The sequence below is a fragment of the Herpailurus yagouaroundi genome, unplaced genomic scaffold (genome assembly GCF_014898765.1).
Source record: "Herpailurus yagouaroundi ecotype Mexico unplaced genomic scaffold, PumYag 182, whole genome shotgun sequence".
Lineage (NCBI taxonomy): Eukaryota > Metazoa > Chordata > Mammalia > Carnivora > Felidae > Herpailurus > Herpailurus yagouaroundi.
The window spans coordinates 50,101,251-50,124,824 of NW_024412413.1; the positions used below are offsets into that span (position 1 = coordinate 50,101,251).

The 23,574-nt window shown below is 35.6% G+C and overlaps 1 protein-coding gene and 1 long non-coding RNA gene across 5 annotated transcripts in view; one reads left to right on the plus strand and one right to left on the minus strand.

Moving 5' to 3' along the window:
• The window catches only part of LOC121040791 (uncharacterized), a 141,570-nt gene that overhangs the window by 110,151 nt on the left and 7,845 nt on the right, over window positions 1–23,574 (plus strand). For 2 of the 3 annotated variants that reach the window (XR_005795444.1, XR_005795446.1), the window contains one exon: window positions 4,304–4,381. The exons of the other annotated variant lie outside the window; for it this stretch is intronic. This is a non-coding gene — a long non-coding RNA (uncharacterized LOC121040791). The remainder of the gene's footprint in view (window positions 1–4,303; window positions 4,382–23,574) is intronic. 3 annotated transcript variants of the gene reach the window in all.
• Window positions 1–23,574, minus strand: part of CAND1 (cullin associated and neddylation dissociated 1) — a 44,174-nt gene that overhangs the window by 7,478 nt on the left and 13,122 nt on the right. Inside the window, exons 3-11 of one of the 2 annotated variants that reach the window (XM_040491489.1) lie at window positions 14,955–15,109; window positions 13,052–13,175; window positions 11,192–11,448; window positions 11,007–11,112; window positions 8,765–8,910; window positions 5,318–5,610; window positions 3,422–3,563; window positions 1,594–3,087; window positions 788–883 (exon numbers count right to left, since the gene is read on the minus strand). In XM_040491489.1, coding sequence (XP_040347423.1) covers window positions 788–883; window positions 1,594–3,087; window positions 3,422–3,563; window positions 5,318–5,610; window positions 8,765–8,910; window positions 11,007–11,112; window positions 11,192–11,448; window positions 13,052–13,175; window positions 14,955–15,109 — 2,813 coding nt within the window. The remainder of the gene's footprint in view (window positions 1–787; window positions 884–1,593; window positions 3,088–3,421; window positions 3,564–5,317; window positions 5,611–8,764; window positions 8,911–11,006; window positions 11,113–11,191; window positions 11,449–13,051; window positions 13,176–14,954; window positions 15,110–23,574) is intronic. The other variant, XM_040491490.1, reaches the window with a different exon arrangement.

Sequence of the window (23,574 nt, forward strand, 5' to 3'; positions counted from 1 at the left end):
TGTTTTCTTAAATTCCACATGAGTGAAATCATGATATTCATCTTGCTCTGATTTATCTCTTAGCGTAATACATTCTAGTTCCATCCATGTTGTTACAAATGACAAGATTTCCTTCTTTTTGATCACCAGGTAATCCACTGCAATTCTTTTAAATTGTGTTTTTTCCCTTTGTTGGCCTACTGCACAATGGCACGAAACTACAAAGCTTCTTTGCCATATCCCTCTATTCTCTCTGCTGTTATTGTCATTGCTCTGTTTCCAAGAAAACACCAAACTAAGCTCTAAAGGTTTTTAGTTTTACCAACTCTAAGAAAATTGATGATGATGAAATCCACACAAGAAATTATAAAATCATTACTAATAATCCTAGAAGCTAATTCTTGACGTCACAGAAACAGAGACAGCCCTAGTCTTTCTTGGCTATCTTAGTTCTACCCGACTCAGTTTTTTATTCTTCCACCGTTTCCACCTTACATATGAAGTCTTCACAGTTCTCCCTGGGAGCTGGAGGGTTTACAAGTAATAACAGAAAACCGGGCCTCCCACAGATAAAGCAAGAACCAAATATGTAGTTGACTCTGAAGGACATCCTAGTGTTATTTACCAATTTCAGTGATTTGCAAAATTATCTGGTAACAACTGCAAACTGAGGGATGATAGATAATCACATTATCAATTATCTTTTTAATGAAATAATTACCAGACCCTTAAAAGCATTTTAGTTCCTTGGTAGTATTTTTGGCTACTGAGATTATTAATCAGTATGTTCACCTTTGTTTCCACTTACCTATGCAGTTCTTTAACAATGGATCAATAGGTTGCGGATGATCAGAAATAGTAAACTTCACAGCTGTAACCACAGAGCTTCGGGCATACGATGAGCCTAATTAAAAATAAATTTTAAGTCTACTGGTACGTAAATTCACTAAAATCCATGGGCATCTTTATCATTTTCAAACCACTTTCAACTAACACCAGTGTCTTCAATTCCTTAAAATTCTCTTTGGTCCAGAGGGGTGACACACACTGTTCTCAGGGAAGCAAAGTTTTACTCGTAAACTATAATCCCATTAGGTTTCAAAAGAAATAATGTCTTCTGGGAAGGAGAAGGGCTGGAAGAACAGCAGTGGGGGATCTAAGCTCTCACAAAAGGGAAGTGTTTAAACCCACAATTTCTTAAAAAAGCAGTTTCTAAAAAAAGCAATGGCTATTATTATCCCCTATTTGGTCGAAAGGAGTTGACACTGGTAATCTGAAAACAAAACTCTCCTAGGTTCTTTCCTTTGAACTAAATTCATTAATTTTAGTATTATAATTAGTACTACCAAGCTCCTTAGGAGACGTTAATTCAACAAACATCTGTCTTTTCCACAATTTTAAGATTAAAAAGTAGCACTGAAATATAATGAACACTGGAAATTAGAACAGATTCATTTAACCGTTATTATTCTAGCTTTTTAAACAACAAAATGTCACTTGAATATGGCAATAGGTTCTACATATAACACAAGATTGTTTTAGCTTCTGCATTAGGCATCTTTCAAGGTTACCAACTGCTAATAAAATTTTAAGTAAGAAAATCTAGGTACCCACCTGATATCAAATATCCCTTAAGCCGTGGAAGGAGAGTTTCTGGATCAATTAGAGTGAGTTTCCCTAGACATTCAGCAACAACATTTCTGGTTCCTTCTTCTGCACACTCACAGTGCTTTAGCAATAAGGCCCAGATATTTTCAACATATGGTTTAAGGCCCACCACTGATGCAGAGCTAATAATTTCCTTCAAGGAATGAAGCAGAAGATACTGCCTTTTGGGTTGACTGGTTATTTCTTGTAAGACAAATGGCAGATACTCAGGAAGGTTGCCCACGCTAATGCTGCCTAGTGCATAGGAGGCGGCTGATTTAACTTCTTCACTAGGAGATGAAAAGGCTTCTAATATTACAGATTTTAGTTCCAGCTGCCCACTTAAGTCAATATGATGCCCAACTTCTCCAAGAGAAAGCAGAGCTAAGAGACGAATGGAATCTGTAGACCTTGAGTTCTTAACATCTTGAATAAATTGACCTACTACGGCTGGTCCTTCTTTAGGGCATGCTCGAGTAAGGGCAGCTACACATTTGGCAATAGAATAGTAAGACTGCTTGTGAGTAAGAGCTGTGCTCTGAGAATAAACTGGACCGGTTAGCATGCGCAACAAATCCATGTAGCCTAGATTATTTGTTCCAGTGACAACCAGAGCTTGGAAAAAGTCTAGCATGGCGCTAAGAGCTCCCCCCTGCAATAAAGGTGATCTCACAAGTCCAATAAGTTCATTGAGAATGGATCCACTTATTTTTGAAAGGGAGGAGGGATACACTTTCGCCAGTGTGGTAAGAAAACTGATAGCCATCTGTGAAACATGCATATCGCTTTCGCTGATAAGAGGTGGGAGCTCATCTAGAACTGCATCTATCATGGCAGCTGTCAAGCTGTCACTATAGTTTTTAATTAGAATATCTAGAGCAGAAAGGGTACCCAGTTTCAAAGCTCTCTGGTTTTTCCTGAGAAATGAAGCAAGGATAGGAACCCCTTCTCCCAGGACAGGCCTCAAATCTATCTTCAAAGGCGACCCAGCAATCAGTGTCAACGCCTTCACTGTGGTTAACCGGGTAATTTCATTCTTTAGTCTCTCCAAGAAAATCTGAAGCGTATTAGGCAAATCAGAACCCAAATTGTCTCCAAGGTTGCAAATAATTTGCCCCATACAAGAAATAGCCCTTTCCTTGACTTCCTGATCAATGTCGGCTGCTTTTAACCTCTTAATGGTGCAGGTAAATAGATCTTTGATATAAGGAGTTGCATCAAACGAGGAAGGCTGATCTAAAGGACGAATTACTTTGACAAGCTGTTGGGTAACAAGAAGTGCTTCAGATGTAATCTTGTAAAATGGGTCTCCGACACAAGCCACCACTGGAGGGACCAAAGCCTGAACGTGAGGATGGAAGACTTGAGGAGAGTGGTTACAGAGGATTACATACAGACACGACAGAGCATCAATCTTCAAATTTGATGAACTTGATTTATCATTCAGTGAGAAAATGATTCCTAAAAAGCCAACAAAAAAAAAAGTCCAATAATTCTTAGTTTCATGAAAGAAAAAAATTAAAACCTAATCCCTAAAATATTACTAAAGTTCCCACTTCGTCATACTATCTCTAAAGTAGTAGAGACTCCACAATCTACGATAAATAGGACAGCCAAGAAAGTTACAGTAAGGTTTTAAACTTTGTACTTGAAAGTTTCTAACTTGAGTTCAAGATGGTTGTACGTGCAAATTAAGTTGTCACAAATTACGCTTTTGAAGGAAACAACGATTTAAGCTTATCGAAGACTTAACAATAGTCTGTGGTAAGTCCCCAAAGTGATTTATCTTTCATACCTGGTACAAGTACAGGAATGTGTTGCGTTAGGGCTCCAGGTAGTACATTTACCAGTTCAGTTAACATGTTAAAACAACACTGCCGGGTCTTGACACTTTTTTCTTTCATCTGTTTGTGCAGAGCTTTAACAATGTTGGGAACCTGTAATTATCACACACTCATTAGCTATTGGTATTTCCTCAGTACACTTACCACAAATTATAGGGGATGGGGAGAATGAACAGTTTATCTTTTTTTGTCAAATTCCTAATTCCGCTATCTACTAACAAGATTGTCTGATGCAGCTTTTGTTGTACCCACTACATTTGTGTTCTTTGAACTGTATTTGCTTTATACTGATAACAGAGAAAAGCTAGCATTAGCTCTTAAACAGAGCAACAAGTCTTCCTTAATTAATTTTTGATTCTGAAATACATAAGACTAAGTAGAAATCTAACCAAATAGTAAATTTTCAACCAAAATTTTAGCAACATAATTTATAAATGGCTTTTTGAACAAAAATAGCACAGATACGCATTAAACGAAAAGGGACAAACTATGGAAAATAAACCATTAAACAGGTCTTTATTTTTGCTTTTAGTTTGCTCTCACAATGAAGTAAGACCTCACTTCAAAATATAGCTACATGCAGCAAGTTTATGATTCAAAGACATCTGCTTCTAAACTTTCTACCGTTTTGTTAGCTGGTAAAACATAAATAGGGTATTTGGTTGGGAGAATACATACACACACATACCATGTTGAGTGATCTGAGGGCTAGAGACAAAAGACGACAACCTGATTTGTCAAACCATCAGAATGTCCCATGATTTTACCTGACTTCTATACATTTATTTAAGGGCTTGTGTCCTCCATACACTTTATCTCGTTTCCTTCTACAGTGCATTCTTCAATGTTCACCTTTAAGTTCACCAGGAATTTTCTGTTAATTTGTACTACTTGAAACCAAGAGACATACGGTATGTACATCTCCCATAGTTTCGTTGTTCAGTCCCTCTCAACATCTGTTTTGTAATTTATAAAAATGAACCAATGTGTACACCATTGGGCTGCTGTAGGGATTAAATACAAGATAGGAAAATGCCTAGCGTGCACCAAACATTCAATAGGAGCTATCTAGCTCTGATCTTTAGAATCTTAGGGATGCCCTAAAGTGAAAAATATCAATGCCAGCTCTTATTAATAAAAATCCGTAAGTACTTACTATGTACTAGGCACTACACTAAATGTTTACATAGATCATCTCATCTCTTACTTCCCTGGGTAGACAATTCTAAGTAAACCATTACTACGCGTGAGAAAAGTGAGGTTTAAAAAAATAACTACCTTATCCAGGATCATGCAGCTAAATTAGAGCTGTGGAGTCACACTACTTGTGTTCATACTTTGCTTCACTCCTAAGATTCCTCTGTTAACATCAGAGATAATTTTACTGAATCTTAAAATTATTTTAATATTGCTTATCTAATAAATCAAGAACACCTCAATCAGGATAAACTATAAGTGACATAGCATGAATGAGTATACATAAACTCCTATAGAAGTATATCCCAGAACTCTGCTTCTCTGAAGATGTTCTGAGACTCACATTTCCATATAAAAACCCAATTTTACAAGATCATATTTATGAACATGACTTCCAATCATACTTTTTAAATTTTTTTTTTTTTAACGTTTATTTATTTTTGAGACAGAGAGAGACAGAGGATGAACAGGGGAGGGTCTCAGAGAGAGGGAGACAAAGAATCCGAAACAGGCTCCAGGCTCTGAGCTGTCAGCACAGAGCCTGATGCGGGGCTCGAACTTACGGACCGCGAGATCATGACCTGAGCCGAAGTCGGCCGCTTAACCGACTGAGCCACCCAGGCGCCCCTCAATCATACTTTTAAACTGACCTGACTCTGAAGCATTGTCAGAGGTGTTTCTCCCTGCTCCATAGCATCAGGGTCACACAGCCAACTTTGTACAGGACGAGTTTGCTTCAAAAGAGAAAGGTATGCATGAAAAACATCTGCCTTTACATTCTCTTCACGCTCTTTAAATCTCGATATCAGTGCAGGAGAGACAGTCTTGTAGAATTCTGGAAGCATTTCATGCCTTGTGCTAACTACAGCATCCAAGCACTTAGCGGCCGCACGTCTCACTTTCCAGCTCATGTCGTCATCATCACTGTATTCGTCGTCACTCCCTAGAGAGAAGTTTTAATGTTAACAGGTAAGAAAAGTTTATCATTTAACACAGAAAGTGAATCGATATTCAAACTAAGACAGTTTTAAAACTTTTCACTTAAGTACAGCAAGTCTTAAAAGAGCAAGTACTTAACAGATAGAAATTATACCAAGTTACATATAAATTAACCTCTAAAGAAAATAATCGTAATTGTTTTTAACTCGTTAATCATCTTCTCACTTATTATGGGTAATGAGCAGCTTAAATCATTTAAAATCATTTTTAAATTATTAACACATGAAACTTCTTTCCAAAATAAACACCTGTAAAACATAAATCTCTCATCCCAACCTTTTAAACAGTATGTTTACTTACTTGACACTATAGGAAAAGCAATCAATCAATCACAGAAGGCGTTAATAAGATAAACCAGCAAATATGATTTGTGACTATAGATGATATATTAAAAAGCATGGTTAAAATCCTAGGACATGCTGTAGACTAATTTTCTGGGGAGAGAAAGAATACTGACTGACATCAGCTTTCTTTGGGATTACAAGGGTTTTCACTACATTTAATGACAGGCTTTTAGGAAAAAATATGTGTATTTTCAACCTTTCAACGTATTCTCATGACAGTTTAAAAACACAATACTTCCTCAATTACAAGAAAATCCTTCTAACAACAAAGCACCATCTTCTCCAAATTCCTGCTAAACCTTAAAACAATAAGCATTCCAAGTATAAGCATTATCAACTCCACCTCACTTATGTATGCTTCATTACATACATATGTAATGTGTGTGAAATCTCTGAAAATTATTTCCTTCCAACACCATCAGACTGAATCAGTTGGGCAACATAAAGTCAGGAGGATGGCAAAAATGCTAGCAGTTCTTAGAACAGTCTAAAATTAACAATAATTTTGTTATTAGATAAGATTATAGCCCTGACACGCTGATTCCTCAGTGGGGGGAAAAGAGGTCATCTCTTCACTGGTTTATATTCCAATTAGCTTAATGACAGCTAAATGTGGCCAGCTATGCCTTACAAAATCCTAGGATGATATTAAAGTTTTGTTTACTTAATTTCATTTTGGCACATTATAGGAAAACCTAACCAAATACTACTAAACCCAAGGCATATGACTTATTTGCAAATACATATTTGAAAATTAAAAGGTACTATATCAAAATAGATTTAAAAGCAAACAAATAAATGAAGTTTTCCCCATGGCAACCCATGTGAATTATTTTGTAGAAATATACTTTATTGGAAAAAAAGGGTTATTAAAACATTAAATATCCTAATCACTGAAATTATGGTGCTTTCATGTTACAGTAACACTATGGTGCAAAGACAGTCATTAGGTATAACCCATGAAAACTGATGTAACAGCTAAAGGACTTGGTTAGTTATTCAACATAAGTACCTGGCACACTAAAAACCAACAATCAAAACTTGGAAGATATCGCTACTGCTTTTTTCAAAGGATATTCTATTATAATCCCTTCATTAATACAACACATTTACTGAGTGCCTACTGTGTGTCAAGCACTACCCTAGGCACTGGGATAAAGCAGTCAACAGAGAGACTAAAACTCTCTGTCTTCATGAAACTTACATCCTAGATGTGGAAAATAATTACAATATGTCAAAAGGGATTAAATGCAATGAAAATAAAAACACTGAGAAGGAATAAATAAAGAGGAAAGCCCGGAGATGAGAGACTGAATGAGGGGGGTATACAAGAAAAAGTAATTATGTATAACCTCAAAGTTTTTGGCCTGAGAGACTAAGATGAGATGGAAAAGGCTAAAGAATAAACTGGTTAGGCAGGAGATAGGGGAAAAGTGGGGAGAAGATATTTTATACATCTAAGCAGTGAATCAATTAAGCAGATGTATACATGAACTTAAAAGTCACAGGAAAGATCTGGAATAAAGAAAAATTTGGGTTTTCAGCATAATGATATTAAATGACATTTAAGGATATTAAACCTAGGAGACTAGGTAAGATTAACAAGAATATGAGTTCACAGAGAAGTCTAAGCCCTGGAATACTCTGAAGTTTAGTGGTCAGGATTATGAAGAGCAACCAGCACAGAGAATGAAAAGGGATAATCACAAAAACAGGACTACACCCAGGAGAGTGTGGTACCCTGGAAGTTCAAGAAACACTGCCGAACTTAGTAACAGGCAAACATTTGAGATCACTGGTGATCCTGTCCATCACTGAAGACTAGATTTAAGAGAGAAGAAAAAAGGAATTGGAGAGCGTTCTTTTCAGTTCGGTTGTAAGAGACACTGGGCATTAGCTGCCTGTGTAATATTGGGTTAAGGGAGATTTTTTTTTTTTATAGTCACTTGTTGTTTTAAGACAAATGAAATTATAGACTTAAGAGGACATAAATTCAAAAATCAAAAGTATGAAAACTATTATGAAATCCACCAACCCATATACCACATAACTTACCTATTTAATTATCTCCACTATGATTCTTTTAATACTAGCAGAAACAACTTAACACAAACATCTATGTTCCTAAAAGTGCTATCCCTTTCCAGAGTAAATACTACAAATCACAGCATGAGGACATCAATCTTAGGAGCCTGAGAAATGTCTAGATTATTTATGAAAGTTAAATGGAGCCTCAAACAATATTTAGGATTTTTCATGAAAGTATGTATACAACCAGCCAAACAACTGAATATGTATATCTACATCACAGTTTAAAATAAAATTCATTTCCCTCCTTACAAAATCTTTGTAGAAATTTGAATAAAGAAAAATAAAAACAAAACAAAACACACACACACACAAAACACAAATATCGTTTATATTGCTAGCTAAGGGAAAAATACTAACATCTTTTTTTTCTGTATATTAAAAAAAATAAAACTGGGACATAACTTTGTCCCACTTTTTCACAAAGCTTATTAATAAGTGCCTTAATATTTTTCTAGAACAGGACTCTGAAAATGTTGTATAGCAGTTTAATACATAGATGCCCCATAATTTATTTAATCAACTTGCTATTGTTGAATACTGAGGTCATTTCCACTTTCACTATTATAAATAAATGGTACAATTTGGGGATAAGAATCCTCTCCATCTATAACACTGGCTCTTTGATGAAAATTTAACACATTGCTTCTATATAATTTGAAATACCTTGGTCATCATCATCACCACCGTCTGCATCCATGGCATTTTCATCTTCATCTTCATCATCATAATTATAATTTGGATCATAGGTAAGATATTTAAGACAAATATTTATAATGGTAGAAACATGAGGATATACTTCCTTAGGACATCTGAAGAAAAAAAATAAAAGCTGCCTTGAATAACTATTTTTCCCCTTCATTTAATATCTGACACATTTTGGGGCGCCTGGGTGGCGCAGTCGGTTAAGCGTCCGACTTCAGCCAGGTCACGATCTCGCGGTCCGTGAGTTCGAGCCCCGCGTCAGGCTCTGGGCTGATGGCTCAGAGCCTGGAGCCTGTTTCCGATTCTGTGTCTCCCTCTCTCTCTGCCCCTTGCCCGTTCATGCTCTGTCTGTGTCCCAAAAATAAATAAACGTTGAAAAAAAAAATTTAATAAAAAAAAAAATATCTGACACATTTTGCTTTATTACCAGATTTCTTTCTTCCCTTTAACATAGCACAGAAAAAGTGGTTCTTAGCCTTTTCAATAGCAATGACTCGACATATTTTAAAATATTTACTTTTCAAATGACACTTGATTTTAAGATGAACTTTCCCCCTCACATTTTCACATCTCTGAAATCAGGATGATTCTTACAATAAATGATATACTGTGGTTAATTTAGGGTGGAATAGAAATCTGTATATTTATGTCTATCTTCTGAACATATGACTAGAAGACCAAGCCCAAGTGAACATGCTCTTCAGCAACTAGGACTGTTTGTAAAAATGCCAGTGCACACTCTTCTAGGCTAGGTCTTCTAGCTATATGCTGTATGTTCTAGCTCTGGCTATATGTTCTGAGACAGAACATAGAAATGCCCCACAATAAAGGAATAATTAAAAGAACAGAAACAAATCCCACAATTTCTGATTTTAAAAATTTGGATGGGGCGCCTGGGTGGCTCAGTCGGTTAAGCGCCCGACTTCAGCTCAGGTCATGATCTCGCGGTCCGTGAGTTCAAGCCCCGCGTCGGGCTCTGGGTTGATGGCTCAGAGCCTGGAGCCTGCTTCCGATTCTGTGTCTCCCTCTCTGCCCCTCCCCCGTTCATGCTCTGTCTCTCTCTGTCTCAAAAATAAATAAACATTGGGGCACCTGGGTGGCTCAGTCGGTTAAGCATCCGACTTCGGCTCAGGTCATGATCTCACAGTCTGTGAGTTCGAGCCCCGCGTCGGGCTCTGTGCTGACAGCTCAGAGCCTGGAGCCTGCTTCACATTCTATGTCTCCCTCTCTCTCTGACCCTTCCCTGCTCATGCTCTCTGTCTCAAAAATAAATAAACATTAAAAAAAATTAAAAAAATAAATAAATAAAATAAATAAATAAATAAACGTTAAAAAAAATTTAAAAAAAAAATAAAAATAATAATTTGGTATAGGGGCGCCTGGGTGGCCCAGTTAGTTAAGCGTCTGACTTCGGTTCAGGTCATGATCTCACGGTTGAGGAGTTCAAGCCCCGTGTCGGGCTCTGTGCGGACGGCTCGGAGCCTGGTGCCCGCTTCGGATTCTGTGTCTCCCTCTCTCTCTCTCTGCCCCTCCCCTACCCATGCTCTGTCTCTCATAAATAAACATAAAAAAAAAAAATTTGGTATGACCATGAAGCTGCTTCTCAAAACCATGAGTGGGACAAAGGATTATTGCAGATAACAAGTGAAGTCTCAAGACACTGTGCTACCAAACTTAATTCTCACCAAAGGCAAAAAAAAAAAAAAAAAAAAAAAAAAAATCTGCTACTTAGCCAGTATGGCCTTCTAGCACATAAATGCAGATTTTATTATTAGAACCAAGGTTTCCAAATTGAGATCCACTGTCCTAGCAAAATGGAGGTGATAAACCTCAACAATTGCTGAAAAGATATAAAATTCACTATTGATTTTTGGCCAGATAATTAATTTACCCTAATGCCCTTTAGGATAGTAACCACATTATCAAATTAAACCAAAAGACAACGATAAATGACTTTCTAAGTTCAAGTCCTAAGAATGAAATGGAAACATTTCAAAATAAAGACTGTATTCTGAAATATAAGATGATATCCACTTCAAATACTATATGATCAGCTTAATAATTTAATCAAGATACATCTGAAATCCAAAACTCAAATCTTGACTGTCAAAACAATCCATTTCTCCACACCCACCTAACCTAGAGCGTAATTATTACTCTAAGGGAACATTTTTATTTGAAAAATAGAGATCTTAAGACTTACCTTCTCACAAATGACTCAAAGGCTTGAATGCAATACTCTCTTAGTTCATCGTCATCTACATTACAAAATTTTACCACCAAAGGAATTATCTTCTCAAGGTATTCACCTAAGAAAAGCATATTGGTTCTTAAAAATATTCATTTTTTTCTTTAAGGAAAATTTTAAAGTATTTAAATATTTCTTACCTATTCTATGACCAGCTTGCCTACTAATTGCGGCAATACATTGTATGTAGGTCCTTGTTGTTGACATGGAATCATTTTTGGACAATTCTGACAACAGATGTTCAATAAGATCTACAAAAACTATATTTCCACAGCTCATAACCAGATGGCCAAGAGCAATAATGGTTCTTTTCCTCACTGCAAGTCTAGGGCTGGTCAACTGGGGGAGCAGACAGGTCAGAATTGAAGGATGGAAATTAACAAGAAGTCCTCCTTGCCTTAAAATAAAAAAGAAAACAATAAATAAATTCAAAATGTTTGAGCACTACTTAAATATCTGGCCTCTGACCCCAATGTAGTCAAAGAGTAAAAATGTTAGAAGGCACTAATTCAAATTCAGAATTCAAGTAAAACTAAATTCTTACTCTACCAACCCAACTAAAAAGTTAAGTAAACACAGTTTTGAAATTTGTATCCCAAAATTCCCTTCTGCAATCTAGAACTGTATCCCTATCCAACCAACAAGCTTGAGAATACATGAAAAAACCAATGGTCTTGTCCCTTTCTCCCCCTCCCAGATTTCTAATTGTTTTCTCTATTAATAGCTTTTTCTCTATTATAGCTTTTTGGGAGTTCACAACACTCAAAATCTCAGCATCTCTTGACTATCCCTGCGGCCTTCCTCAACACATCTATATACGAAGTTGCATTGATCTTGTTGATTCAACCCTCTCTTTTAAATCATTTCACATGGGCAGTTCAGGGAGTCAATAGCAGTTAAGCATCTATGTGCCAGGACACTGCAACTGATCCAGTCACAGGACAAGAAGTCTAACTGAATAGTTCCTACTTAACCAAATTAAGTATAAATCCCTCACCCTCTTCAACATAACCACAACCTATGAAAATGATTTCCTACTACTCTTCTATTCATTTCATATATGAAGGAAAACAAGAATACAATGTTTCCTAACTCCAAGATTACTTAATGCTAATATATTCTAAGCCTGGGCACATACACCAGTGTCCTATCCATTCTTCAAAATTAAATTCAAATGCCAGTCTTTCTTGGAATCTTGGAATCGTCCATTTTAAACCCAAAAATACACTTAATAGTTTCAGTATTTAGTCTCATTCAATCTTACATTGTAGTCATTTTTGTCCTTATCTCCTATAGTACAATATAAGCTCCTGTGTGTGCCAGGATGACTGCTCTTACCTTTCACTATAAGTATGTACCAGACGAAGGCATTTGATTATTTTCAAGTTGCAGTGGATCAGGCAAAAACAATATACAATGAAGACATAATGATTTGGAGAATTAGGGACAAAATGAAATTGACAGGTCTTTTAAGGTATATTCCCCCTAAGAGTTGCTTAGATCTTCCTATCTTCCCAAGTTTGACCTCCAGGTGAAAGCAAACACGGAACAAATGTACAAAGTCAAGCTCCCTCCTCTCAAAACATGCAGTATAATCATGGGTGCTAAAATGTATACCAGCATTATTTTAACTGGAAAATTTGTTACTTCTAACCACACAACTCTTATCTAAATAGATCATTATATTCAAAATATAAGAGTAAAAAACTAAATATAAAAACTGTGATGAAACATTCAAATGACAAATTTTATTACTTTTCAAAACTACAAAAAATGCTTGCTGTGCAGGATTACATGATAAATAATCAGTTTATTTCTCCTCTTACCCCTAACCACATATCTATAAAACAGCCACAAGTTAAATATGAACAATTAAAAAATAACAATATTAAAAATAAACAAACATGAACAATTTTAGGCCAAATTTTATTTTTATCAAAAGGCGTTTTAATAAATGCAGTTTTTGTATTACAAGTAATATAAATCACAGGCATGTTTACCTGCTCAACATATCAGCCATAATATCCAAAGCTTCTAGCTGAACAGAGACATCTTCCTGCTTTGCTATTGCACTGGTAAGACGTCCAGTAATCTTTTTACATACATTAGCAGCTAATGCAGAGCCTGCATAAATAATAAACCAATTATAATTTCAAGGCAAGTAAGTATGTTGATTCCACCTTGTATTTATGGTGGTTACCAGATATTCAACAACTCAAAACTTGATAATAATCAAGACTGACTCAAGAGATTCATGTCAGAAAAATATGTATTTCAAAACAGATTGTTTTCCAATAAAATAATTTATTAGACATAAACAATAAGAGATAATAACTGCAGAAGGAGTACACGACATAGGCAAAACAATACCAATTCAACAGACTCTCCTGGACAGCTACTTCTAGATACAGAAATGACTCGCCTGTGGAGCCAGTAATGGCTATAGTGTTTGCACCTCTAGACTGGAAAGCAGAAATGATTATTCTTCTACTTGAATACTCTTATTACTAGTAACCTAGATATTTTAAAATTTCTGTGAACTAAAAACCAAATATATTCTAATCTCCAATACCTAACATGGTCTCTTAAAAAAAAAGAGAGAGAGAGAGAGCTGTAACCTAAAATAAGATCCTTCATACTCCAATCCAAAGATCCCAAAACTTCATTATGAAGTAGAAATGCTGTTCCAAAGAACTCATAAATCAAGGTTATTACTATTCTGAAGTAGATTCGTATTGTTACTGGCAAGTGGAAGAAAAAAAGGAACAAGAAATAATCTAAATGGTTAGAATTCTTGTTAGAACCAGAAACCAACTAAAACATGTTTCAATGAGAGAAAAGAACTAAGGATGATTATCAGTGTTAACTAATACAAGAGATATTTTATTGACATAATTAATCAATGTAATAACATGAGATATTTTATTGAAATAATTAATAAGAGTAAGGACAAACTGGTAAGATACAGTAGAAAAAGCATCAGCTTTGGATTAAAAGATAATGGAGGATTTGAATCTTTACCCAAACAGGTAATCAAAACTTTGGGTGAATTAACCTCGTCTGTCTTTCAGTTCCCTCAACAATAAACTGGAAATATTAAGACCTCCCATATGGCTGATCTTTAGACTAACTGAAATAATACATGTGAATCATCTAGCATGGTAGCTAGTAGAGCAAATGATTAATCAATACTTGTTAAGTAAAGGAGTAAAACCTACACACTTAAGACTACATTACCACCAGTCTCCATCTTTCCACGAAATAGGGAGGTAATAATTTCACCCCATCTGTGAATCAGACCATCAAAAACCTTAGCCTGCTGATTTTAGCTGATAGCTTAGTAGTCAAAACCAATTCTAAAATCTGCATTACCTAAATATTTGTGCCAGAGACCAAAATCTAATGAATAGACAAATTCATTAATTGTAGTTTTAAATTACCAAGGTAGCTGTAGATTCAGCCTTAAAGATACTAGTAAACTCAACTATTTCACAGCTGTTTTAATGGTGTTAAGTATTACACATCATAAATTTTGATACAAAGCAAAATTAATACTGAAAATAGAGAACTAATCAGAAACAACTCAAAATTTTGGTTATCTTTTCCCTCATTGCATAGGTTGGCATTAACTCTATCTGTAGTTATGGTACAAACAACAATATAAAATCTTGGTATTCCTACAAGATACTTCAATCAAAAGATATTCATTTAAAACTGAAAATTGAATTTATTTTTAAGCAAAAATAGGACTTCAGGCTTTTTTTTCCCTTGATTGTTCAATGGGATCTTTACAAAGACCTTTTGACAGGCACTGCTCTCCCTCCCTGACCAGGAGAAAAAAAGGTGGAGGGCAAATACCTCCAAGTAAAAAGGAACTAGGAAGAAAATGGTGCTCTTGCTTACCACTGGAAGCTGGAGGAAGTTCTCCAATTACTGTTTTAAGGCCAATACTTGAAATATCTCGAAGTTGTTCTTTATCAGAAAGCATGTTAGTGCAGAGGGTATCTACAATTGTCTCTACTTGGTATTCTTTCACTTTACTCACTAAGGGGCCAAGACTGTAATATAAAATAGAAAATAAAGTTTTTAATTTACATTAAATACAAAAACAGAAAAATAGACAAGTAAAAGAATTTCTTCTGCCTAGCAACTACCGGCACAAAGCAAATACACTATGCCTGAATCACAGATAGTATATGAATAAGGGTTTAAAACAAATTTGATTGATGGGTTTCCCACATCTCCCCACTGATTTCTACCATGGTGTCATGAAACAAGATGCTTACCACCCCCCCAACCCTTCAAATACACAACACATTTTTTTAGTAATAAAAAGGCTAATTAGGAGTCTGCTCCTAACAGGGATTCTACGGTTTAAATGAAATAGCAATGCCATCCAATATTTCACTTTGCCAATTTTAACCCTTCCTTCCTCCTATCATCACCAACTCTATCTTGTGAACCAAAAAAATGTACATCCCTCTTATTTTCTTGTTTAAATTTTTAAAGCACTAAATAATCTGCTGCAAAAAGTTAGTACTACTCTGTCTTCCCAAAGAACCTTGTATATTCCTTCCATATTAGTATCTTACACTATTATTATAGGTTTGCATGCAGGTCAACTGTTTGAGGATGAAGAAAAGTTCTTCCTTTGCATGCTTCCCATAGAATTTAAGATAGTGGTTGTTTGGTGCATGAATTTTCACTGAAGAGCCATTGTATTCAAGACTATACTGAATAAGAAAAGTATGGCTCCTATCTCCATACATTTACCACTGGTTGATAAGGTAAGGAATTCACACAACTACTTGAGAAATGAAGGCATTCACTACTCTGCACAATTTCTTAAAAAAAAAAATTAAAAAAAAAAAACTTTTAAATTCAATGTTATTAGCATTTACAGGAGACTGAAACTTAGGGACAGATTTTTAGGTACTGGACTTTGATGGAATATTGTTAAAAAAAAGAAGAGCATTTCAAATGGAAAGATCAGAGAACAGAATGAGTGGAATGCATACTGAAAGAAATGAGGGGTGAAAAGAACTGTTTGATACAAAATACACATAAAAGAAAACAGGAAAGGTAGGCCCCTGAGACATTATGGAAACGTTTAAAGTCAGGCCAGCAAATTTAAATGTGATGTGGTAAAATTGGGAGCCAAGGCACTTTGTCAAGCACACGTGACATGATAAAAATAGTTTAATTTGATAAATATCAGATCATATACAGACGCTCAAATAGCTGTCAACTACTTGACTAGAGAAGTCAAAGGCAGTGCAATTTGGAGAATTAGGAGAAGGACGAAAAAAAATCAGGAAGATTGGATTTCTCCAACAACAGTCCAATCCAAAATGATGGCAATGACAAAAGAGACATGGCATATATGTAGAGACCCAGGTGAAACAATGAAAACATTGAGAGTGAAAATAAAAGGGATTCCAAAAAGGAATTTAAAGAGTTTAGCTTCTGACAATAGCAAAATAGTTTTGTTGGACTAACCCTTCTGCAATAATGTCTGTCAACTCTCTAAAACTGTATTTTTGAAAACAACAACTTGAATGCCAGATAATGATGTAACTAAAACCAGAGAAAGATCTACCTAGAACTCCAAATCCAATGAAATTATTCCTTAAAACTGTAAAGATAATTTATTATCACAAGCTGAAAATTTCTCACCACCAAACCTATACAAGAATTGCCAAAGAAAAGTTCTTTAGGCTGAAGAAAAATTAAACCAGATAGTTACTCAGATTTACAAAGATCACCAGAAATGTAAATGTGCGTAAACATAAAAGGCTATATTTAGAAGACTATATGGGGCACCTGGCTGGCTCAGTGGTAGGACATGCAACTCTTGATATCAAGCCCTCCCACTGGGTATAGAGTACTAAAAAACAAGTAAATAAATTTAAAATTTAAAAAGACTATATAGTTTTTCTTCAAACTATAATATTGTATTATAGACACACATACATATATTTTAAAAAAAAGCACAAATACAGGAAGAAAGTAAATGAAAAATGTTTCAAGCTTTTTATACAATTTATATCAACTAGTACAATATTAACTTTTAATAGATTGCCATAAATTTAAGATGCAATTTATAACCCATAGAGTGACAATTCTCAACTTTTTGGTTTTAACACTTTGAAAATCAATCAAGATCCCAAAGAGCTTTTCTCTATCTGCACTGTATCTGTCGATGTTTATACCATATTAAAAATTACAAGTAATGAAAATAAACTATACTCTCAAAAAAGGTGACAATAATAGCACTGTTTTATATGTTTGCGCTTAAAAAAATGGATCTCATTATCTGATTTTGCATTCAGTCTGTTGTGATATCACATGTCAATGTGGCCTCTGGAAAATTAAACCATGCACTTAAAAGAAAATGGAGAGCCAAGGGGAAAATAACACCTCAGAATTATTCACATGATAATTTTGACACTTCCAGGGTCATGGGATGTTCCAAGGTCCCCTGAATCAAACTTTAAGAACTGTTGCTATAAAATATTTGATTAACCCAGGGGCCCCTGGGTGGCTCAGTCAGTTGAGTGTCAACCCTTCCTATCAGTTCAGGTCATGATCTTGCAGTCCTGAGATCGCCCAGTCAGGCTTTGAGCTGACAGTGCATAGCCTGCTTGGGATTCTGTCTCCCTCTCTCTGCTCCCCTACTCCTGTTCTTTCTTTGTCTCTGTCTCTGTCTCAAAAGTAAATAAACATTTTTTAAAAATATATTTGATTAACCCAAAAGAAGGCAGGGGGAAAAAAAAAAAAGAACCCAGAACAACAACAAAAACAAAATAAGAAGAATGACACACACCTAAATCCAAACAAATCAAATATTTACAATAAATGTCAATGGACTACATAGGCACTCCTATTAAAGGGCAAAAACCATGAAACAATCAGAAAAAAAAGCAAGAATTAACTATCTGCTGTCTACAAGACACATCATTTAAAGATAAAAACACAGATTCAGATTAAACTGAAAAACAAAAAAAAGATACATTATGCAAACACTAATCTTAAAAAAGCTGGGGTGGGGGCGCCTGGGTGGCTCAAGTCAGTTGAGTGTCCAACTTCGGCTTAGGTCATGATCTCATGGTTTCTGAGTTTGAGCCCCACATCCGGCTCACTACTCTCAGTGCGGACCCTGCTTCAGATCCTCGGCACCTCCCTCTCTCTGCCCCTCCCCTACCTACCTGTTTTTATTCTCTCTCTAAAGTAAATAAAACATTTTTAAAAAAGCTTTGAAAAAAAGCTAGGGTGGCTTTTCCATATAACATAAGAGAAAATATATTTCACAATAAGGTATATTTAAAGAGAAACATTCTATGCCCATAAAGGTCAAACATCAAAGACATAATTATAAATGTATATGCACTTAAGTCATATAGCTTTAAAATACATGGGAGTTGGGGCGCCTGGGTGGCGCAGTCGGTTAAGCGTCTGACTTCAGCCAGGTCACGATCTCGCGGTCCGTGAGTTCGAGCCCCGTGTCAGGCTCTGGGCTGATGGCTCGGAGCCTGGAGCCTGTTTCCGATTCTGTGTCTCCCTCTCTCTCTGCCCCTCCCCCGTTCATGCTCTGTCTCTCTCTGTCCCAAAAATAAATAAATGTTGAAAAAAAAAATTTTTAAATACATGGGAGCAAAAACTGATTATCAAAGATAAACTATCATAGTTGGAAATCTTAAACACTCCTCGGTATTTAATACCAACAACAAAAAAATCACAAAGGATATAAATCTGAACCTTATCAACTACCCTGACCTTTCTAAAACAAATTATACCCAACTACTGCAGAATATACTTTCTTCCAAGTATAGATGGGACATTCACCAAGGCGTACCACACGCTGAACCATAAAAGAAACCTAAGTCGACAAAACAAACATCCTGAAATTTTAAAGAGTATGGTTCTCTGACCAAAATGGAATTAAATTAGATACCAGTAAAAATAAACATCTAGATAACCTCCAAACATTTGACAATTGCTTCTAATAACCCATGGATCAAAGAAAAATCACGCTGAATTAAAAATGTTTCAGACTAGGGGCACTGGCTGGCTCAGTAGAGCATGCAACGCTTGTTCTCAGGGCTGTGAGTTTAAGCTCCACATTGGATATGGAGATTATTTAAAAATAAAATCTTGGGGTGCCTGGGTGGCTCAGTCGGTTGAGCGTCCGTCCGGCTTCAGCTCAGGTCACGATCTCATGGTTTTTGAGTTCGAGCCCCACGTCGGGCTCTGGGCTGACAGCTTGGACCCTGTTTCGGATTCTGTGTCTCCCTCTCTCTCTGCTCCTCCCCTGCTCGTGCTCTGTCTCTCGCTCTCAGAAATAAATAAATAAACATTAAAAAAAATTAAAAATAAAATTAAAATCTTAAAAAATAGATTTCTACCAGAATTTGTAGAATGTAGCTCAAGAAGTAATTAGAGGCACATATATGGTCTTTAAATGCTTAAAAATGTGAAAGGAAGAAGATGAAAAGAAAATAGTAAAAGAGAAGCAATCTATGAAATAGGCAACAAACAATTGAGAAAATTAACAAAACTTGGTTCTTTAGTAAGTAAAGTTGGTAAATCCCTAATTAGATGAATTGAGGGGAAAAAAAGAGAAAACACAAATTATCAAAATCAGAACTGAAAGATATTCACCGATGACACTGATGACCCCTGTTTAGGTAGAAAATCCCAAGGAATTAACAAAAACTACTATTAACCAGGAAAGTATGAGATACTATGGTTCCCTGTGAAAACACTCAGTATTGTTAAGATGTTGATTCTCTTCAGAAATCTATATCGCTTCAACACAATCCCCATCAAAATTTGAGCAAACTTATTTGAAGAAGAGAAATTGACAAACTGATTCTAAAATTTACATGGAAATTCAAAACAACAAAAACAAAAACCAACAACTAAAACTCAAAGTTCTCTTGGGAAAGGAAGAATGAAGCTACAGAACTTACACTACCTTACATCAGGCTTCTACAGATCTATACCAGCATTTTTGCACAAAGGGCAATTTTTACCCTCCAACAGACAGCTACCAATGTCTGGAGACATTTTTGGTTGTCACTCCTGGGGGAAGAAGGAATGAATGGTACTAGCAAATAGTGGCTAATGGCCACGATCCTACTAAACATCCTACCATACACAGGAGGCACAGGATAGCTCTTCACAACAAAGAATTATCTGCCCAAAAAGTCAATAGTGGCAAGGCTGACTAATACACTACACTAATGTAACAGTTTTGTACTGGCAAAAGAATACACAGAGACACCACAGAGCCTCGGAATAAACCCACATTTTAATAGTCAATGATTTTTGACAAAGATATCAATGCAATTCAATAGAGAAAAGAAGGTGTTTCAAGAAATGTTGCTTCAGCAACTGGAAATTTATGTGAAAAAAATGAACTTGGGGTAGCTCAGTTGCTTAAGCATCCGACTTTGGCTCAGGTCATGATACTGCATTTCCTGCGTTCGAGCCCCACATCAGGCTCTGTGCTGACAACTCGGAGCCTGGAGCCTGCTTCAATTCTGCGTATCCCTCTCTCCCTCCCCCACTTGCACACGTGCTCTCTCTCTAAATAAACATTAAAAAAATTAAATTAAAAAAAAAACTCAATTCTTACTTCACAAAAAATTCAAGACAGATCACAGGACTAAAAGTAAAAGCTGAAACTCCTAGGCTTTTAGAAAAAAACAAGAGAAAATTGTTGCAACAAAAGGTAAAACTAAGGTTTCTTATGATAGGGAAAACAATTACCATGAAAGTTAAAATTAATTTATAAATTAAATCAAACAAAACTGAATTTAAAATTAAAATTAAAAACTTAAGCTTATCAAGTTGGGAGAAAATATAAAATATATGCTTATATATGAATTGCATATATTTCCCCGCCTCGACTGGGAAAAGTCCGGCAAAAAAAAAAAAAGTCTAACAAACACAAAACAGCACTGTCATCATGGACATGTAATTAAAACTACACCTATACAAAAACAAAAACAAAAAAACTACACCTATACATTTATTGGAATGGCTAAAATTAAAAAGTGACAAAACCAAACGCTGAGGAGAATGTGGAGACAACTGGGACATTCGTGTAAAATGATAAAATACTTTGGGAAACAACTGGGCAGTTTCTTAAAAATCTAAATGGACAACAGCAATTTCATTCTTAGGTATTTATCCATAAGGAAAGACCTATATCCTAAAGAGGACTCATACAAGAATGTTCATTTTATCTCTATTCAAAATAGCCAAACCCAAGAAAGAAACCAAATACATAAATAGATATCAATGGACTACTAATCAGTAATAAGAAGTCAAGAAATACTAATACACTCAACATGGATGAATCTCACAGATATGGTGAGTGAGAACAGCTGACACAAAAGAGGACATACTGTATAACTCCATTTATATGAAGTTCTAAAACAGGCAAAACTACTTTAAGGTAAACAAAACAATGGTGACCTTAAGTAGGAATGTTGTATGTGAGATAAGGATACAATTTTATCTTTTTCAAATGGTTAACCAGTCTTTAAAAAAAAAAAAAAGTTCAACTTCCCATCACGTAGTTTCTATTCTATTTTACTCCATTTGTCCATTAATAATGCCTCACTACTGTGATTAGAGAAACATAATAGTCTCTTCATATCTAGTAGGGCTGAGCAATACCTCTCCAACTTCAGCAATTGATATACTTTTTCAGACTTTTCTTGACAAACACCTGCCTCCTTCCCTCTCCCATCAAAATATACTTTAAAATGGGGCGCCTACGTGGCTCAGTTGGTTAAGCGTCCAACTTCGGCTCAGGTCATCATCTCACAGAGTTCATGAGTTCAAGCTCCACATGGGGCTCTATGCTGCCAGCTCAGAGCCTGGACCCTGCTTCAGATTCATCGTCTCCCTCTCTCTCTGCCCCTCCCCATCTCGTGCTCACTCTCTCAAAAATAAATAAACATTAAAAGAAAATTTAAAAATATTTATTAAAATATACTTTAGAATCAACTTGTCTAGCTTGTGGAAATAACTGATTTTTACAAGTAAGTTAGCACTAAGCTTGGAGAGAACCAACAACTTTGTTGAGTTATCCTATCCAAAGGCATGGAATGTCTTTCCATTTATTCCAAGTACATTTTTGTTAGCGGTCAAAAATATTTTAAAGTTTTCCTTAAGTTTTGAAAAAGATAAAACTATAACCTTACATACACCGTACAATACCGTTACTCAAGGTCACCACTTCACATTTCTTGTTACATTTCATTCCTAGGCATTTTGTCTTTCTGTTGCTGTAATAAATGAACATTTGATTCCATGAGATATTCCAACTGGTTACTGCTTGCTTATATGAAAGCTACAGATTTTTGTTCATTACTTTCACATCGTATTACTTCACTGAATTCTTCCTATTTGCGTTAAATTTTTTTGACTGACTTGATTATTCCCACGTTCCCATGAACCTCTTCCAATTCTTACGTGTCCAGTTTTATTACCCACTTGTCCTACAGTGACTAATACTTTCAAAGAGAATCTAGTGGAGATAGAGACCATCTTTGCTTTGTAGCTGATTTTAGTGTAAAGGTATCTGGTAATTTTTTATTGGCTTTTGGGCTGAGGTATGAATGTATATGTTTGTGTACTTGTAATGCTAAAAAAGGTCTTGTCAACTCCATGTTATTAAATGTTTCCCTTGAAACAGGTAGCGAATTTTCCCTAGTCAGATAAAGCATCCCTGACCTGACCTGTTCTTCACTCCAATGACATATTAAGTAGGATACTGGTCTTTGGAAGGTGTTTCACTCCTCTAATTACACTAAGTAACCTAACTAAGTGTTCTGTTTTGTGTTGTTGTTGTTGACCTAAGTGTTGTGTTTTGTGTTGTTATTTTTTAATTGTCAATGCTGAATCTTACCAGTGCATTGACAACTGTTTTTTCTTCCTCTTATCTGTTAACATGATGAGATATACTGATCAAGCACATAATACTGAATTGTCCTCATATTCCTGGGATTGATCTCACTTGATCGTGGTCTATTACACTTGCTATATTGTTGGATTATACTTTTAACATTTAAATGGTTTGTACTTTTCTTTTTTAGTATTATCTTCAGTCAGGATTCGTTATCAGTAGTTGGGTTTAAATAAAAGACAGGGAAGTTTTCATACTTTATGTTCTGAAATAGTCCTAGAACTCTCTGTACTGGAGTTATCTGTTCTTTGAGGTTTCAAAGACTTGTGTGAAAGATTTCTGGGCCTGAGTTTCTTTTGGGTGATAGGTTCTTTAACAATTTTCCCAATTTCTCAATAAGGCTACTTAGTAATTTATCTACTGTGATTTTCCCTCCTCCAAGAATCACTCTTGGGTTTTATCTCCTACTGTATTACTTTTGTTTACATCTTAATTCCTTTCTTTTTTCCTGAACATATGTCATTTCTTCCCCCAACCTGTTAATTTTAAGTATCAAAGGTCTTCAAAACATCAAAAGCTCAGGTTCCTAATGACACATCC